At 39.0% G+C, this 17,660-nt stretch overlaps 1 protein-coding gene across 4 annotated transcripts in view; it reads left to right on the top strand.

Moving 5' to 3' along the window:
- The window catches only part of TAC1 (tachykinin precursor 1), a 227,562-nt gene that overhangs the window by 141,873 nt on the left and 68,029 nt on the right, over positions 1–17,660 (top strand). For all 4 annotated transcript variants that reach the window (XM_078663716.1, XM_078663715.1, XM_078663717.1 and 1 more), the window contains exon 4: positions 7,336–7,359. In XM_078663716.1, the coding sequence (XP_078519842.1) occupies positions 7,336–7,359 (24 nt within the window). The remainder of the gene's footprint in view (positions 1–7,335; positions 7,360–17,660) is intronic.

Here is a 17,660-nt window from a genome sequence, read left to right on the forward strand (position 1 = left end):
TCTCAACCAATCAAAAGTGTTCATTTTAGATTATATGACCTAGTCTTACATCATTAGGAAACCAAAAGTGAAATGAACCAATGAAAAGTGTTATTACCAAGTCACATGACTTGCTGTGTTTACGTTAAGCGCTTTGCAGGGCCTCCCGGTTTGCTTCCAGAAACCTGCGCTTTGGCACTCGCTTCGCGTACCAGTTCGCTAACGTAGCACGTCATATGACGTATCACGCGACAACGTGGAACGTCATGCGGACGGGAGGCGTCACGATGTTGTTTTCTAACGCGGCACTTGCGGTAAAGAAACGTTTACCGGCTCGCGGTCTATTTCGCGGCATCAAGGTCAGCTAACGGGAAGCTTCCCGATTCGCGAAGCGGGAACGAAGAAAAAAAAATATTTTAAAAAAAAATTATTCATAAACATATAAAATATATTTTTGGATTTAAAGAAGAATACATTTTACAGCTACAGATATTAGCTGTTAAAAAAACAATGAAATTCACAGAAAAAACCATAGGTTATAGACCATATATAGTTAGGAATTAGCATTTACAAAACCTTGAAAATTCACTGAAAAAACCATAGGTTATAGACCATATATAGTTAGGAATTAGCATTTAGAAAACCTTATTTTACTCACACAAAACCATTGAAATTCCATATATAGTTAGTTGCACTAACTATATATCGCGCACCCGCAATCCACTGCTGATGATGTCACATATTACATCATTCATGACATGGTCAGTGACATCACTGATGACATCACTGATGACAACATCCAGTGATTATGTGTTTCTGTAAAGTTTAAATATGTTTTACATATTGAAGAATGAGTGGATGTATAAGTGTCTGAATGAAGGTTTTAGTAGGTGCGTGATTGACTGTATGAGTGAGTGATTAAATGCGTCTTACTGAATGCACGGGTTAGTGACTAAACTGTCTTAATTTGTGCATCATTATGTCTGTTGTGATGTAAACTGCTGCATGTGTTGATCATTAGCTATACGAGAGGCTATATGTGTTATTAATTGGTTGCCCAAGTATTTCTATGGGAGATTGAGTTTGTGTGGGGGTGGCTGGAAGGTGTGTGACTCTGTGCATAGATGTGTGAGCAGTTTATTCACTAGGTGTATGAGTTCAAGAGTGCATGTGGAAACAGCTACATGGGCAGTTGACTGTGTGCATGAGTGTATTGATGAGTGAATGGATATCTCAATGCTACATGTCATAGTAAGTACATATGTCAAACACAGTACATGTGAGAGTTGGCATATATAAATAACTGTGCATGAGAGCCACTGAGTGAGTGGTTGTATCGATCATTGTGAACTTGTATCAGGGATTGTATAAGAGAGTAAATATGTGTTAGTATATGTTTCAATAAGTAAGGTGTGTATAACTGTATAGTTGAAGAAATGGAGGTGAGATTGTTTCTTTGCATGACTGACTGGGTGTGTGAGTAACTCCATGGATGAGTGGCAGTGTGTGAGTGTCTGTATACACTGAGTGTATCTAAGGTTATATTAGAGTCTGAAGAAGTTTATCGTATTAGCACAAGAATGATGCCAAATGAGACGTCATCAGTGATGTCATCAGTGATGTCATTTGAGATGTCATCAGTGATGTCATCAGTGATGTCACTGACCATGTCATGAATGATGTAATATGTGACATCATCAGCAGTGGATTGCGGGTGCGCGATATATAGTTAGTGCAACTAACTATATATGGAATTTCAATGGTTTTGTGTGAGTAAAATAAGGTTTTCTAAATGCTAATTCCTAACTATATATGGTCTATAACCTATGGTTTTTTCAGTGAATTTTCAAGGTTTTGTAAATGCTAATTCCTAACTATATATGGTCTATAACCTATGGTTTTTTCTGTGAATATATATATATATATATATATATATATATATATATATATATATATATATATATATATATATATATGCTTGCCAAATGCAACTGTTAAATGCATGGATACTAATATGAAATGAAGCATAAGCAGATAATAATAATAAAAGGAAACACCAGCAGATAATACAGGACATCCTGCAAGAAATCGGAAAGATATATTCACTAAATACATAAAATGATTAACTTGGATATGCACACAGACTCTCACACATCACAAAGTCAATACTCAAAGAAAACATCTCAGATGATCATAGCCACTGGAAACTGAAGGTGCACACAGACATTCACACATCACAATGACTGTCACAGCCATGCATCACGATGGAAACAATAAAAAATAAAACACATCACCTGATGTACACTTTATCCAGGCCCACTCCAGACTGGGGGATTCACAGTCGGGTTCAGGAGATTCAGCAACCAGATTCCTGCACTGAAGATGCATCCATCATTCAGGCTCAAATCCTAGTTTCCAAGTCAACAAACATCAGCTTTAAAATCTCAAAACACACTAGAAGGTTCCAAGAGGCCTTCCCTCTGCACCAAGGAAACCTATTGGAATTGGCCACTTTCCATGCAAGGCAAAGGAGGTCTCATGTTTCTTCTGCATTCTCATGTGTTCCAGCCTTTATCTTACTGAAGCTTACAAAAGTCTCTGGCAGTACATTCAACAAGAATTTCCAAAAACAAAGCAACCTTGAACATGAATAACCTAAACTATTTGAGTAATCTGGGAGCCTGCCTTTGCGTGCAAAAAGCATGACAAAGCCAATAGTAAGAACTTCATAATAATTCCCAATGTACAATACAATGCACATTTGTGCACCACTGTCTATAGCACTGCTCACTTCATCTCCCAATGTACAACATAATGCACATTTGAGCACAACTGCTCAAAACACTGCTCTTCGAGACCAAAAAGTACATTCCAGACCTCTTTCTCTCTCATGCTTTCAAATGCACATACTGCACATTCTATTCTTAGCAAGGCTGTTCTACTCTGTGACAGCTCCCACTCTGCTAAAACTACAAAGAGATATGAAAGAAATCTTCAAGGCAAGAAAGGTACATGCAGGGAAAAAATGATGTAAACACCAAAAGTGAATTAAAATCATGGTAGGCAAAGGTCATCACATGGTTTCAACCCACAGGAGTGCACTGCAAGTGAATAACCTTTGATTGCCAAGGACTTTGATGCCCCCATAGTAGACATTTATTCTGCAATCTGACATATCTTAGTGGAATTGGTATGGTAGCATCCGTTGGTATACCATGTGTTTGCAGGTATGTGGGCAGTTGTGAGGGAAAACAAAAGGAATTACAAGAAGTGGCGAGAGGATGATGCTGGAATAGTGTAGCCCTGAATGGAGGTTTGGAGACTTGGATTATAGTTTCCTCTTGCTTAAAATCTTATTTTTTTGGACTAAATGTACTCCTATTGAATGGCTACCGTTATATCTTGTTGCCCCTATTTTCACCAGTAATCTTTCTGTTGTGTTTTGCTTAGAAATGTTTATTAGTTTTATGACTATCTTTACCACAACCTATAGTTTCACATCTCTTACCACTTTGGTTTTGCACTTTTTTATTCATGCACATTTACTGTTGCACCTTTAAGTCTTAAGCTCATTACTGCATCAACAAATGGTTACCTTGGAAAGCCATTGTGACTAGTTTGATGTGGTATTTGTAATAGCCCAGGTTTACCATATCAAAACTCAATATTCTCTCCCCCTAATATCCTGAAAGTGTCTTTCTCACACATGGAGGTTCTGTGACATATCTCCACTATGTGCAGGCTTATCTATGTGTGTAAATATCAATACTCATGAACTGCTTGATGTTTGCCGGGCTTTGCATATCTATCTGGATCGCATACATCCTTTTCGGAAGTCCGACTCCCTGTTTGTGTCTTTTAGGGTTTCCTCTCCTGCAGGGAAGTTTTCTTCTTCTCCCATTAGTCGCTGGCTGAAGCAGGGCATTATGTTGGCTTATTCCCTCCGGCGGGTGTGCAGGGGCATTCTACCCAGGGGATGGGGGCGTACTGGGATTAGGTTCAGGGTGTTTCTCTGTCTGAGATCTGCAGGGCTGCTACTTGGGCATCCTGTAATATATTTGTGAGGCATTATTGGATCCAAAATTTGCTGGGGCATGATGCTAATATTGGGTTGGGTGTACTACAGGCTGTGTGCTCCTGACGTATTGTTTTCTGTGCCAATAAATCAGTGGGTGTTGCTGTCCGACTTGTGTCCTGGTGGTTTGTTGTTGATGAATGCGGGTTTTTGCTTGGCTTTTCTCACTTTTTTATGAATGGGACGAGGACAGGATGGACCTCGTGGTAATGCCCTATTACTTACCAGTAATCTTCATTACTCATCGCCCAGCTGTCCATTACCATCCTCCCAACCTCTCTATCCTGCTGGCCTTCATCTGTGGCTTAGTAGTCCAGAGGTATGGTACGTATTTGACCGCCTGGTGGGAGGAGGTGGGGTAGAGCCAGCATTCCTTCTTTCTTTTTTTCTGTTGGTGAGATAAGATTATCTCACTTGTTTATGAATGGGATGAGGACAACGGGATCAGGATTAATGAAGATTACCGGTAAGTAATATGGCATTTCTCTTTGCCGGGGCAATGTTGCATTGAGTTAACTCGAGCCATAAGGTGCACAAGATTAGCTTCTGCCTGCGCATCTTCAGGTCATCACATATGCCTAATGTTGCCATATACAATTTTAGATTTATCTAATTCTGAAGATAGATTTGAGCCCACTGTGCCCCAGGGGGGTTGTATGTCACTATTTCGAGGTCAACAATATGAACCTACTAAATTATTAGTTTCATCTATATGCCTAACACTGTATTATAAAGGATGGTATTTATGGGCGAGCATAATTTACTATTTTTAATAACACATCTAATATTATTCATTTCTGCATGTATTTATATATGTTAGATTTTATAGAACAGAAATAACACCCCCACAAGTAACAGAGTGATTTATATTGGAGCAGAGGGAAGTATAAAAGGGAAATCTTATAACTGTGCAGGATATAAAATAAGATCAACTTGCATGCTAATACATTTAGTGGAGCAAGGTTGGAGAATTAAATGAGAACTAGTGATTAAAGAGGGGGAGGAGAAGAATGCGTATGGGAAGCACCTGGTGATCTATATTGTAGAACATGTACAATTAGAAAACGTTGAGGAGGACTCTTGCGTTAATGCACAAAATAGATTTGCCTTTCTACCAACCAATACCAATATGTGAAGTGGGGCCAGACTAATTTGGTGATGATGTTGGAAGAGAAGGTCCTTGAGATCCTTTCTGCAGTGTCTGTAGAAGGTCCTTATCACTGGAAGGATGGAGTTCCATATCCTCAGCACATTACCATTGAAGCACTGTTTAGGGTTCTTAAGTTTTTGAAAGAAGCAGTTTCCAGAAATAGAGTGATGCCAAACTTAGAGAGCGTTGGAACTACCTAAGATGACTAGATTGTGGTTTCAACAGCTTATAGCTCTTGTCTGAGGGGTTTTGTAGACAATCCTGGCTAGTTTGAAAATGCTTTAGACTTCAATAGGAAGCTGTTTTACAGTGATGGAGAACGGCAATATATGGTCAGGTTTTGAAGTGCCGGTTGCCACAGTTAGGGCAGCTTTTAGCAGGACCAAGTGCAGTTTAGGAATAGCAGATAGCAGGAAATGCCATAATCAAGTCTAGAGTGTACAATGGATAGTACAACTGACTTAGGGACTGCTATTGTGAGCAGTTTTCCAGAAAGTTTTGTCAGTGAGATACGATTAACAGTATTGAATGTAACCAAGAGGTAAAGAAGAACATCATCTTTTATCAGCAGATTCTCCTTCTCTGTGCTACATTCTACTTAAAGCCTGATGGTAGTTTGCCAAATGGAATATTTGTATTCTATGGAGACCTCTAGTCGCTTCTCTGCATTGCATTCCAAGACTTTTGAAATAAAGAGGAGATTTGACACTTGGTGAAGGTTGTTCAGGTCTTTAAGGTCTGTATTTATTTTCTACGGTGGGCAAGTGGCAGGACCAGTTTTCAGGCATTGAGGAAATTCCCATTGTACTAGAGACATGCTTATCATTGGTTACTTAGGGTGCAAGAGGTGAACTATGTATTTTATAATTGTTTCTGTTATTTGGTAAGAGAAGTATGAGGATGATATGAGATTCCTGCTAGTGTTTACTGATTGTATGTTATCAAGTCCAACAAATGGCATTCTGAATTGGGTTTGCGGGTCAAGGACCACTTCACCATGTCTAATAATAAATTTCAGATACATAATTTGATTTTTATTAACTTGGAATTGTTGGAATTTTCCAGTTACTATTGAGATCCCCAATATCAGGAGAAGAGAGAGGGCAAGAGATATCCCTCACATTGTCAAAAGCCCTCTTTAGTCAATTTTTTGTCTGCTTGTTTTCAGATTTGATGAGACCTGTCTTGGCCATGAAGATGTGTTTTTTTTATTCCTTGGGTTTCTTTCTTAGTGCTTCTAGATTATATTTTGATAGGCCTTTGCACCAAATCCATTCTGTGGTTGAAGGCTCTCACGAGTTTCTAATGATTCTTTTGTGAACTAGGGAGTCCATTTTTTGGGCCTTTTTATTTTTCTTGGTACAAGCGCAGCAGGTACTTCTGTCATGAATGGTTTGTTTCTGGTCATTATTGAGTTTGCTTCAGTTGTAGTTTGGGGTGTTGTGAGCATTAACAGGCGTCAGGACCCTCAACCTCATTGTATATTGTGACAATATACTGGTAATAAATATTCTAGATACAATAGTTTTGTGGTGAGATATATTGCATGTGATTTATTGGCCTCCCAAGCCATGAAGTCGTGCCTCTATTCACAACTCAATACATGCTGAAAAAAAGATACCACTTCCATTTTACAATGTAGACAAAAGAGTCTTGATAACAGAGCCTGGATTGGTTGGTGTAGGCACAATGTAAATGCTAGAATCTTATGAGCTGCTAGGTGAGATGTATGGCTATCTTCCAGGAATGGACAGAGTTTTCCTTCCAATCTGTATCCTCAAGCATCATATTATCACATCTATTTGTTTTGCCAGCTTATCCAATGCATCCTGCTGCACATGTATTCTACATCTTTGATACTGCACTGTCTGGCATTTTTTGTGTTTGATTGAGCTACTTGCACATTTATTTCTGTGAATTGTTCAACTGCTGACTGAATTAATGTATATAAAATATATAAAAATATTAATTGTAACTGTGCCCAGTGCAGATGTTTCTGAACTTAACTTCACGATATTTTCTAAAAAACACATATCAATAATGTTTTATTTTCTGCTAAAGAGGAAATTAGATTGGAAAATAAAGTTTAAAATGCATAATTACTTATTATTTTCTTTTGTTTTTCATTTAGGACTTGATCAAATCTCTCGGAAACGTAAGTTCAGTTATCAGACCTTTGTCTATGCTCTTATCAATGCACACTATTGACACACATAATTCTAAAAGTATTGTACAGAAAAATCCAACTTTTAACTGCCATTTACCAGAATTATATGATTAATATATTTTTTCTATTTCCCAGCACTCTCATATTGCAGAGATGCCACATGAAGACAATAATTCTCTATTAATACCTGTATAAAATGTCAGGCTTGTAATTATGACTGGGTAGTCCCTAAACATCACTGGAGAAGAGATGTAGACTCAGTGCATTTGTCTTCTCTCTGATCCACCACCCTATGCCTGATGGGTTAGTTGTGGCCATTATTAATACATGTGTGATATCTTAAGTTCTTTTCCTACTGAGCCACATGTGTGGGCAGAAGATTTTAGACAACAAGCCTTCTAAATAAAAGCCTCAGCACTGATGCTTTGGTGGGTCAAACTTTGCATATTGTATGCCATTCATTCAATATTAATTTTCTTTTGTAAAGCACGCAGATGACAGATGTACAGATCAGAGTGCCTGATGTGTCAAGAATTAGTAGATGGGGTTGGGGGTTAGGCAGACAAGGTGGAGACAAGAATAGCCAACCAATTTCAGCAGACAAGGGTTAATATTTGAAGTGGTTATCAAATTCAACTTCAGTCATTTAGAATTGAACAATTCTAGTGTTCGTTGAGGTTCTTGTAAACCCACTAAAACCTGTGTGACTAAAATCAATAATAAACCTGTATGATAACTGATGTGCATTGGATGAAGGATAACAGACAAACATATCTTGCATTAGTTCCACTGAGGATTCCTTTGATTTTTTGGATACTTAGATGGCGTTGTTACAGAAAGCATTGCATTCACTGTTTTGTTAGATCAAGATAGGTGATACATGAACAATCCAATAGCCAGTGTGTGCAGCATTACACATACTTGTCCTGATATGTATAAAGAACTGTCTTATCTATCTGAAGATTTTAAATTTGTGGTTAGTTTAAGCAAATAAGAACACACAAAATGCATTTGAAAGCCATGATTTTATTAACCTTTGCAAAAGGTATTACTGATGACTCATGAAAAGGTGGAGACTGGAATGCTTAGTCTGGGAAAAATCAAGTGTTTTGTAAGAAACAGACTTAAAAACTGCAAGGCATTAGAGGTAGAGATATAATTCATGTTTTGCCAATTATGTTTTTAAGTATGGCTTACTTTTAATTTTCTTACAGTGGGTAAATGTAGAATAATCTAGCACTCGGAACTTCTTACAGTAGGTAGATGTCGAATATTCTAGTACTTGAAACTTGAAAATTGTTTACATGTGTAGCTTATGACTGTGTTACTGTGATCCTTAAAGGGAGTACATATTTGGGAACGTTTTTCTTTGTTTTGCCCTCATAAAGACTCATGCCACACTAAATACTTGGGCCTAGATGTATCAAGATTCCATTTTGCGAATCTTAAATAGCGATTTTTAGCGAATCGCTATTTAAGATTCGCAAAACGGAATGTATGTAAAAAATCGCTTTTTTTAGCGATTCCTTATTAATCTTTATTTGCCAATTCGCATTTTGCGAATTCGCAAATAAGGAATAATTTCCCATGCATTCCTATGGGCCAGGAGGCCCTTAGGAATGATTGTGAAGTAATTCTCAAATTGCGAATTCGCAATTTGCTAATCGCAATTTGAGAATTATTTCAAGGGTGCAGGGGTGTCTCATGGACACCCTGCTGCACCCCTGAAACTTACATGTGTGTGCATATGGCACACATACATGCCCTATGGGCATGTATGTGTGTCACATGCCACCTTCAAAATTGTCATATTTTGGTTTTTGAAAGGATATCGCAAATTAACACAAACCTCAAATTGGTGTTAATTTGCGATTCCTTAACCTGAATTCGCAATGTTAAAAAATTTCATACATGGCATTTAAGGAATCGCAAAATTGCGATTCCTTAAATGCTTAAGCAAAATAAGGAATCGCAATTTTTTGCGATTCCTTATTTTGCTAATTTCTAATACATCCCAAAAGATGCAAAATGTCCGTTTGCGATTCGTTAAGGCCAAAATTCTGCGAATTTCGGCCCTAACGAATCGCAAAAGGCTTGATACATCTAGGCCCAGGTTCCAAGAAATTCCTTAGTGATTCATTTTAACCCTCAAACGGTATTTGGACACTTCCCGGATCATTTTATTAACTTATTTAATATTACCTAAGTGATCTGTGATCAGAACCCAATGGGCTTAGTTCCTTGTATGGCCGGATTATTGGTCAGACTGTATAGCAGGATCCCTTTACAATCCGGAGTTTGCACAGAGATTAGAATTACAATGTATGTAATAATTATTTCACCCTTACAAGATTTTCCTTAATATAGCTTGCCAGGAAAAAGCTGCCAAAATATATCAGTGGGAAATGGCTGGAAAAGAGACAAAATGTGGCGCAATACATATTGCATCGCCATGTAATGCCTCATTCCTGGAGTAAAACAGTTAATAAGAGGTCACAAAATTGCAAAGAAAGGTCAAGGCACTAAAAACCTGCACCAGTCAATCTAGTATAATGGCAGTTTGAGTGAATCCAAGACGTGGTCCAATGAGCCAGGGACGCAACCTTTCTACATACCAAATGCTGGGAAAAAAATTACCCAATACAAAATGCACAAATGGCTCTGCACTCAAATATATAGGTAGATTATAGATCAATGGAAATTAGGGTCCAACATTTATCCAAAAAAATGGGCATAATATAGAACAATGAATATTAATATCAACAATGAATCACATTGCCAGTCGTATTTCTGGAAAAATATTCTCCTTTTATTCTTTATTCTTTTATTCAAATGTTCTTCCATAAAACTCCAGCTCACAATTGACAGCCGACACGCCGTGTTTCGTCCCACATGGGACTTCTTCAAGGCTGAAAATACACACAGAACAATATTTATTTACAAGCTGTACATATTAGAAACTATATGTTCCACTATTTTATAATGCATGCAAAACCAGACATTTCCCACAGTAATTGACATAAGGTAATAGTACACATTTTATTTATAGGTTGTTACTATCACTTGCTGTACCAATTTAAATCACGGGAGACAACTTAACAATGTATGATAGAGTATTTTTCACGCTAGAAAACTATATTGCTAATCAAATGTAAATTAATGACGTTACAAGGAGAAAACCCAATAATATAAAAAACATTGAAATAGCGCAATGTATTAACCTTATGCAAATGTTGCATTATACACCTATTTTAATCAAAGGAGAGAAGACCTCATTGACCATGACATAAAATAAATTAGAACAAAGGAATAATTTGAGCGGTGTCATATCCCCAATTTATATATTGTACCTTAACGTATTAGATATATGATCCACAGGCTCTTCATTTCATACTTAATGTGGTTAAAGGAATAGTGTAAAGGGTAAAAATGCAGAGAGGTTTAGAACAAAAAACAACTTTCAGTGTGATTCTGTAAAACGTACAATCGTTTTTATAAGATTAAATCATTTAATTAACATAGTAAAGTGTGTTTTGAAGCGTGTATACTAATAACCTCACATATCAATCAAGCACAGAAAACATTATCTGTCACAAACTGTGATATTATTAAACAACGGAAAACTCATATTTTTTCTGAGGCCAAATTAGATGGAAGATCTGTCCTCAAATACTGTTGTCAGGAATAATTTAAAAAGCAGCTCTTTAGAGAGGAGAGTAACCGATTTGAGTAGAGCCATAACTTCATTTTAAATGACAGGCAAAGTGTCACAATCTGGAATTTGATCAGCAATATAGTTTTAAAAAGTAAAATAACAGATAGCGGTATCATTTGACAATATTATAGTTTTTTTGGGGGGGAATAAGCCTATTACTGTCAGACCTGTAAGGAACTCTTCTTGCAAAGGTACTTTGAGGAGAAAATACAATAACATACATGGGTGTCAATTGCTTTAATTATCTGTACTCCAGGATTGACAACTCCATGATGCTTAACATTTCCAATCTACAATGTTTATGAAAATGGAGAACTTAGAAGCTCTGTCTATATATATTTTAAGATTTTGACAATATTACCAAAATGACAGTTCTCTTTTTTACCTTATAAGCTAACATCAAATTACGTTGAATTTTTATTCTTTGTTTCTTCATCACATTTCAAGATAGAACCCGTTCCCAGAGAAACTCAGATATCCAGTCCCCTCCACTCTTGGATTCTCTTTCTGAGAGGATATATTCACTTCAAAGATACAAAAGGAGAAATTCCTGTCACTGAATATAATGTGATACAATAACCCCAATATACTCTTTTAGAGCCTTGAGGTTTGGTTTCCCAATGAACCATTGTTAGACACACATATATCATTTTATTAAATGTTATTAATTATTTCCACCAACCCTTTGGCTGAAGGGAAATAGAAGGATTGCTAGCACATTGTGCTTAATACACACAGGTTTGAATCTCACTGTCATCGCCAATCTTGAAAAAACAAACTTGAAATCGAATAAATATATGGAAGGCCTTTATTAGGAAAAAAGGTACACAGTATCCTAGGTCTGATCGGCTCAGTACAAAGCTGACAAGTGACAGGGCATGTTCACATCCATTTGCCATCTCAATTGGTGCGTGTTACAGGCCTTGCAAGTTATCTAATAGTTATCTTACTCCACTTCTCACGTTTGCCATTTTTTTTTGTCCTCATCTCCACCATGGTTGTAATCTGCCGAGCTTCTGAACAGGGAAGAAAGACATATAGTGGTACTGACATGCTGGCTCAGTCTAAAACTGGTAAGGGTGCAGACGGTTCGTGGAATTGCCAAGACCCTGAAGCTATGTCATTCACCCTGCCAATCTTACCCCCAATTGATTGTTAGACAGATACTAACCATAAGACAGTTACCATTATTGCTTATATCAACCTATACGCCAAACAAGGAAGGCGAGATTGTTTAGCAGAGAAAGTATATCATGGCTTCGTAATCATCGGATGTGGGGAAAAAAAAACCCGCACAACTGGTGAGACCAATCGGGCAGGTGCCAAAAAGCTATTTTTTCTGGTTTCACCGCCCTGGCGAGATCTAATTTTGATATTTGTAGCATTGAGGTGCACCAGTCATGTAAAGAAGGAGGAGATGCCTCTTTCCACCGCTTGCAGATTTCTCTGCGGGCCACCAAGATGGAATAAAACAAGAGGTTTTTAGCAGGACTTCGCTTCTGGTCTACAACACCGAAGATTACTAGCCGAAGATCAATAACCACTGTAAAACCGGTGGAAGATGTAAGTTTGTTGCTAATTAGATCCCAAAAAGACCTCAGGTGAGGGCAGTCATAAAACATGTGTGCATCAGAGGCGGCCACTAGACCACATTGAGCACATGCCACCAAGCCCCCTGTTGAAAATTTAGACAACCTCTGAGGGGAATAGTAAGCCCTATGAAGGGTGAAAAGGTGGTTCCTACGGAGAATGGCTGGTTTAACTAGGTCCCACAAGACTTTACAAGACATTAGCCATAGATCGTTCAAGTTCAGGGATGGCATCAAGGAACCCCACAGTAGTTCCGGGAGATGGAATATCCCATCGATCTCTTCCAAGATTAAATTATACCATAGGGAAACTTCCTTAGGTACTGTTGGCTTATCGAGCAAGAAGGATTCCAGTTGACAGCCTCCTCCTAAGGGCGTGTTATGACGACGAGGGGCTCTAGCTGACTGCGCTTGGGCCCAACTTGAGATTTGCAGATACTTCAATCTAGAGAAGTTTGGGCCCACTTTGCTCGCTAGATGTTCCCAGGAAAGCGTGGTCCCTTCCACAAACAAGTCACCTCATGTTGAGATTCCGGCGTCTTTTAGTGGAATTACCAGTATATCGTTTGTCCAGCCAGGAGCAGCAGGAAGATCCCATATTGGAGATATGTTTGAGTAATATCCTAGTTTGGTTGCAGCTCTGATATTGTACCAAGTTCTTGCTAGGCCCTGCAGCACCTTTAATTTGATCTTCTTGAAACATTTAGGGTCACCAAACTTAAAAAGAAAACCCGACTGCCCAACTCCTTCGCCTTGTAATAATGCCGTAAACATCAACCCTATGCCTTGGTCTGATGGGATTTTTAACAACATTTGTGCGTGTGTCATCTGAAAGGCCCACTCATATATCTGAAGATCAGGACCGGCCAAGCCACCTTTCTCCCTACGCCGCCTTATTTTCTTCCAAGCTATTCTTACACTTTTATTTTTCCAAATAAATGAAGAAATGTCACTTTGCATCTTCGCCACGAGTGATGTGTCAAAAATAATGGTATAGTATTGAAAATAAAAGTCAACTTAGGTAAAATAGACATTTTCACTAAGTTTGCATGACCCAGAACTGTCAAGGGGAGATGCTTCCAAGACGCCAATAGCTTCCGGCAATCTTTGGCAACTATTGCAAAGTTGGTAGATGCAATCAGATTGATATCTTTAACGATTCTTAGACCGAGATATCTCAAGTTACTACTTAGTTGCACATTGAAACCTGTTACATCGCTGTTCCATGCCATAATTTCGGTTTTAGAAGCATTTACCTCATACCCTGAGATTTTCCCGAATTCCAGATTTATAGCTGCCGGGAACGCGGTACTAATCTCTGACGTCATGATCATAATATCGTCTGCATACAGGGACACCTTTTTTCCCAATCTCTGTACTTAAAAGGCTTGATGTTATTAACCTCACAAATTTTTTGAGCAAAAGGCTCAATGTAAAGATCAAAAAGCAGAGGGGATAAAGGGCACCCCTGCCGTGTGCCCCATGTGATGGTAAATAGCTCGGACAGACCTCCGTTAACCAAGACCGATGCAGCTGGATTGTGGTATAGGAGTTCCACCGCTCTGCGAAAAGCCCGACCCACGCCGAATTTTTCCAAGGCCCCCCGACAGGTGTAACCAATTGACCCTGTCGAAGGCCTTGGTAGCGTCCAACGTGAGGATTGCTAATGGCATAGAGGAGCTTGTCGCCATGTCGATTGCTCCTATGAGGTCATACGTCAGCTCAAAGAGCTGGCGACCCTTCACGAAGCCCTTCTGGTTGGAATGTAGGACTGCGGGAGCAACCCGGCCCAGCCTCTTAGCCAAGAGGGATGCAAAGATTTTGTAATCCGCGTTGAGAATTGAAATGGGGCGGTATGAACCGCAGTCAGTGGCGTCCTTACCTGGTTTCAGGATAAGTGTGATGGATGCATTATTCCAGGAGATACGAGGTAGAACTCCTTCCCGAAAAATGTTATTAAATATTACAGCAAGGAAGGGAGCAATATCACCTGCGAGGTGTTTATATACCTCGGCCGGCAAGCCATCAGGCCCCGCCGCCTTACCCCCCTTGCTGTTTTGTATTGCATTCACCACCTCTTTTTCCGTAATCGTCTTTTCTAGAGATGAACTTTCTTCTGGGGATAGTGATGGTAATGAAATACAATCCAGCCACTCCTTTATATTATCAGGGGAAATATTCATGTCCTCCTGGTAGATATTCTGGAAAAAATCTTTGAAGGCAGATCTTATCTCTAAGTCCGAAGATACGGTCCCAGCCCTAGTTGTTATGGAATCTATATTATTCCGACTCCGATCGGTTCTGGACTTCCAGGCTAGTAATTTACCTACCCCTTCTCCAAATTCAAAATGGGCTAATTTACTAGCTTCCCATTTCTGGAGGATGCGCTGATTAAGGACCGAAGCCAGTTGACCGTTGAGTTCCAGCAACTTCTCCTGCTTCCCGAAGCAGTTGGATTAGAAACATTACTGCAGGCCTCTAGTTCGGTTTGGATCAGTGACAGGTTGGTTTCTATAGATACAACTTCTTGGGTGTATTGCCTCCTGCGGAATACAGTTTTGTTCTTGATAATCCCTCGCAGGGAACACTTGAAGGCGTCCCATACAGTACTAGAACTCGCAGAGCCGATGTTTATTCGAAAGAATTATTGTGCTTCAGCGAGATCATCTGGGGATGAAAGAAGGGACCGATCAAAAGACCATGTCCTGACCGGAGATCTAGTCAAACCAACAAGCTCTAAAGAAACTGCGGAGTGGTCCGACAGGTGCGATGGTAGGTAAGTGATATTTTTTACCGAGTCGAGCAAAGCTCTACCTATTAAAAAAAAGTCAATCCTGGATTGATGATGATATTTAAAATTTCGAAAGGAGAAACCGGTTTTCTGGCCTGCTCTTATTCTCCAGATATCTACAATTCCGTATTGACTCATAGACTTGAGTAGAAAAGCTCTGGATTTAGACAATGTTTGTTGTCGACTAGACGGGGTCTTATCTAGCAGGGGGTCAAGTACGATGTTAAAATCTCCTGCTATTATGACTGGTTCTGGGAAGTGCAAAAGTTCGGAAAATAATGATTCTAAGGCTGACGGGTCGTCCCGATTAGGCCCGTAATATCCTGCTATGGTAAAATGTGAGCCATCTATAACCACTGTGGCGATTACCCACCTGACTGTGGAGTCTACCTTCTGCGTTATAAGTTTTGTAGTGATAGATTGTTTAAAAAGAATAGTGACCCCTCTAGTGGTAATAGTTTGCGAAGTAGAAACAGACAGATCTATCCATCTGTTTTTTTTACCAAATCAAGCAGCTCAGCCTCAACCAGGTGTGTCTCCTGGAGTATAATGACCTGCGCATCCGAATCCCGTAAATATTGTAAAATCCTATTTGATCTGGGTTTGGTGCGCAGGCCATTAATATTCCAGGAGAGAATCCTAAGCGTGCTCATGGCTGGTAAGGCTAATTCGGCTAGACATACAGTCTTTAACCACTAACTGAAATACGATACCTGTCCATGCTTTAAAAATAGAAATAAGATTGTCAACAACCAAATCGGAAATGAGGAACATTTTATGCTTTTTTCCCAAACCCTCCACACCCAAGTGAACCCCACCCACCCACCCTTGAGGAACCCTTGTTCTATCTAACCGGAACATGTCTGGTTTTTGGTACCCCTAACCCTTTTCTGAGCCCCTGCAAAGCGTTTTAACTTATAATGTTGAGGGCTGAGTAATACTGCCATTGAGGCTTATCTACTTTAGTTCCCCTAGGGTTTAAATAAATCCCGCAAGGTAGCTACGGTTGTGTTTTCCACCTCATTTTTTAAAATTATTTTATTTATTCTTTTTTTTTCCCTTTTTTCCTCTCTTTTTTATTTTTACCTTTCCTTATTTTACTTCTCCCTCTTGACTTTTCCCCTTTCTTTTTTTTTCCTCTCTCCTTATTTCTTTTTTTTCTTTTTCCTTTTGTCAGTATTCTCATACACTCATATTCACCCTCCCCTTTTTTTGTTGTGAGAAATACCTTCCCTCTTACTAGTCTATTATGATGTCCTCTACTAGAGATTTATCTTTTCCTTTTATAAATACATATTTATATATATATATATTTTTTTTTTATTATGCATGTCAACCTATAAGAGAAAGGGAAGGGGGCTAGAAGGAGAAAGGTGACACAGCAGCTGGGAAGGTCAAAGAAAAGACAGAAGAAAATAATCTAGCTCTCATAATTCTCATCCTGGGCCGCCTTTAGCCCCCTTTGCACCTCCAAAGGTCATCAGTAGGTCATCTGCAGCCTGAACTGAGAGAATGTTAAACATTTTATTATTCATCATAATCTTCAGAGCTGCACGGAATCTCAACTGTACTGTCGCACCTAGATTTCTAAAGGCCTCCATCCTCCTGCCCAACTCCCATTGCCTATCTAGGGTGGCCCTTGATAGGTCAGATCTTATTTGGAAGGTAAAGCCATCTCCTGATGAGGATTTTTGTTTAAGAGCTAGATTAAGGACCTGGTCTTTTAGTGAATAAGTGTGAAAGTTTACTAATATCTTTCGTGGTTTAGTCCTCTGTGAGCTCAGTCTAAAGGGGTCCCTGTGTATTCGCTGAATGTCAACAGCTAGCTCCTCTTCCGTGTGATCTAGATTAAGAGATTTCTTAGGAGTTGGATGATGTGTGCCTTGATATTTGAACCTTCACTGCCTTCTGGCACGTTCAAGATATGAATATTACAACACCTCGAGTTGTTTTCTAGAATCTCCATTCTTTCTGCCAGAGCAGTGTCCTCTCTTTTTAATTTAACAATTTCCTCTTTAGCATTATCCAACTCAAGAGAGATCCCAGCAACTGTTTCTTCCAGCACACCAGTTCTTGAAAATAGACCATCTATCTTGCTGTCTAAAGACTCACAATAAGATCTGATCTCTTTCTGGATTTTTGTCGACTCTTCAAATCCCCGTTTTATGTCAGCTGAAAAGTTAGAGAACATAGG

Source organism: Lissotriton helveticus, chromosome 10 (genome assembly GCF_964261635.1).
Source record: "Lissotriton helveticus chromosome 10, aLisHel1.1, whole genome shotgun sequence".
Taxonomy (NCBI): Eukaryota; Metazoa; Chordata; class Amphibia; order Caudata; family Salamandridae; genus Lissotriton; species Lissotriton helveticus.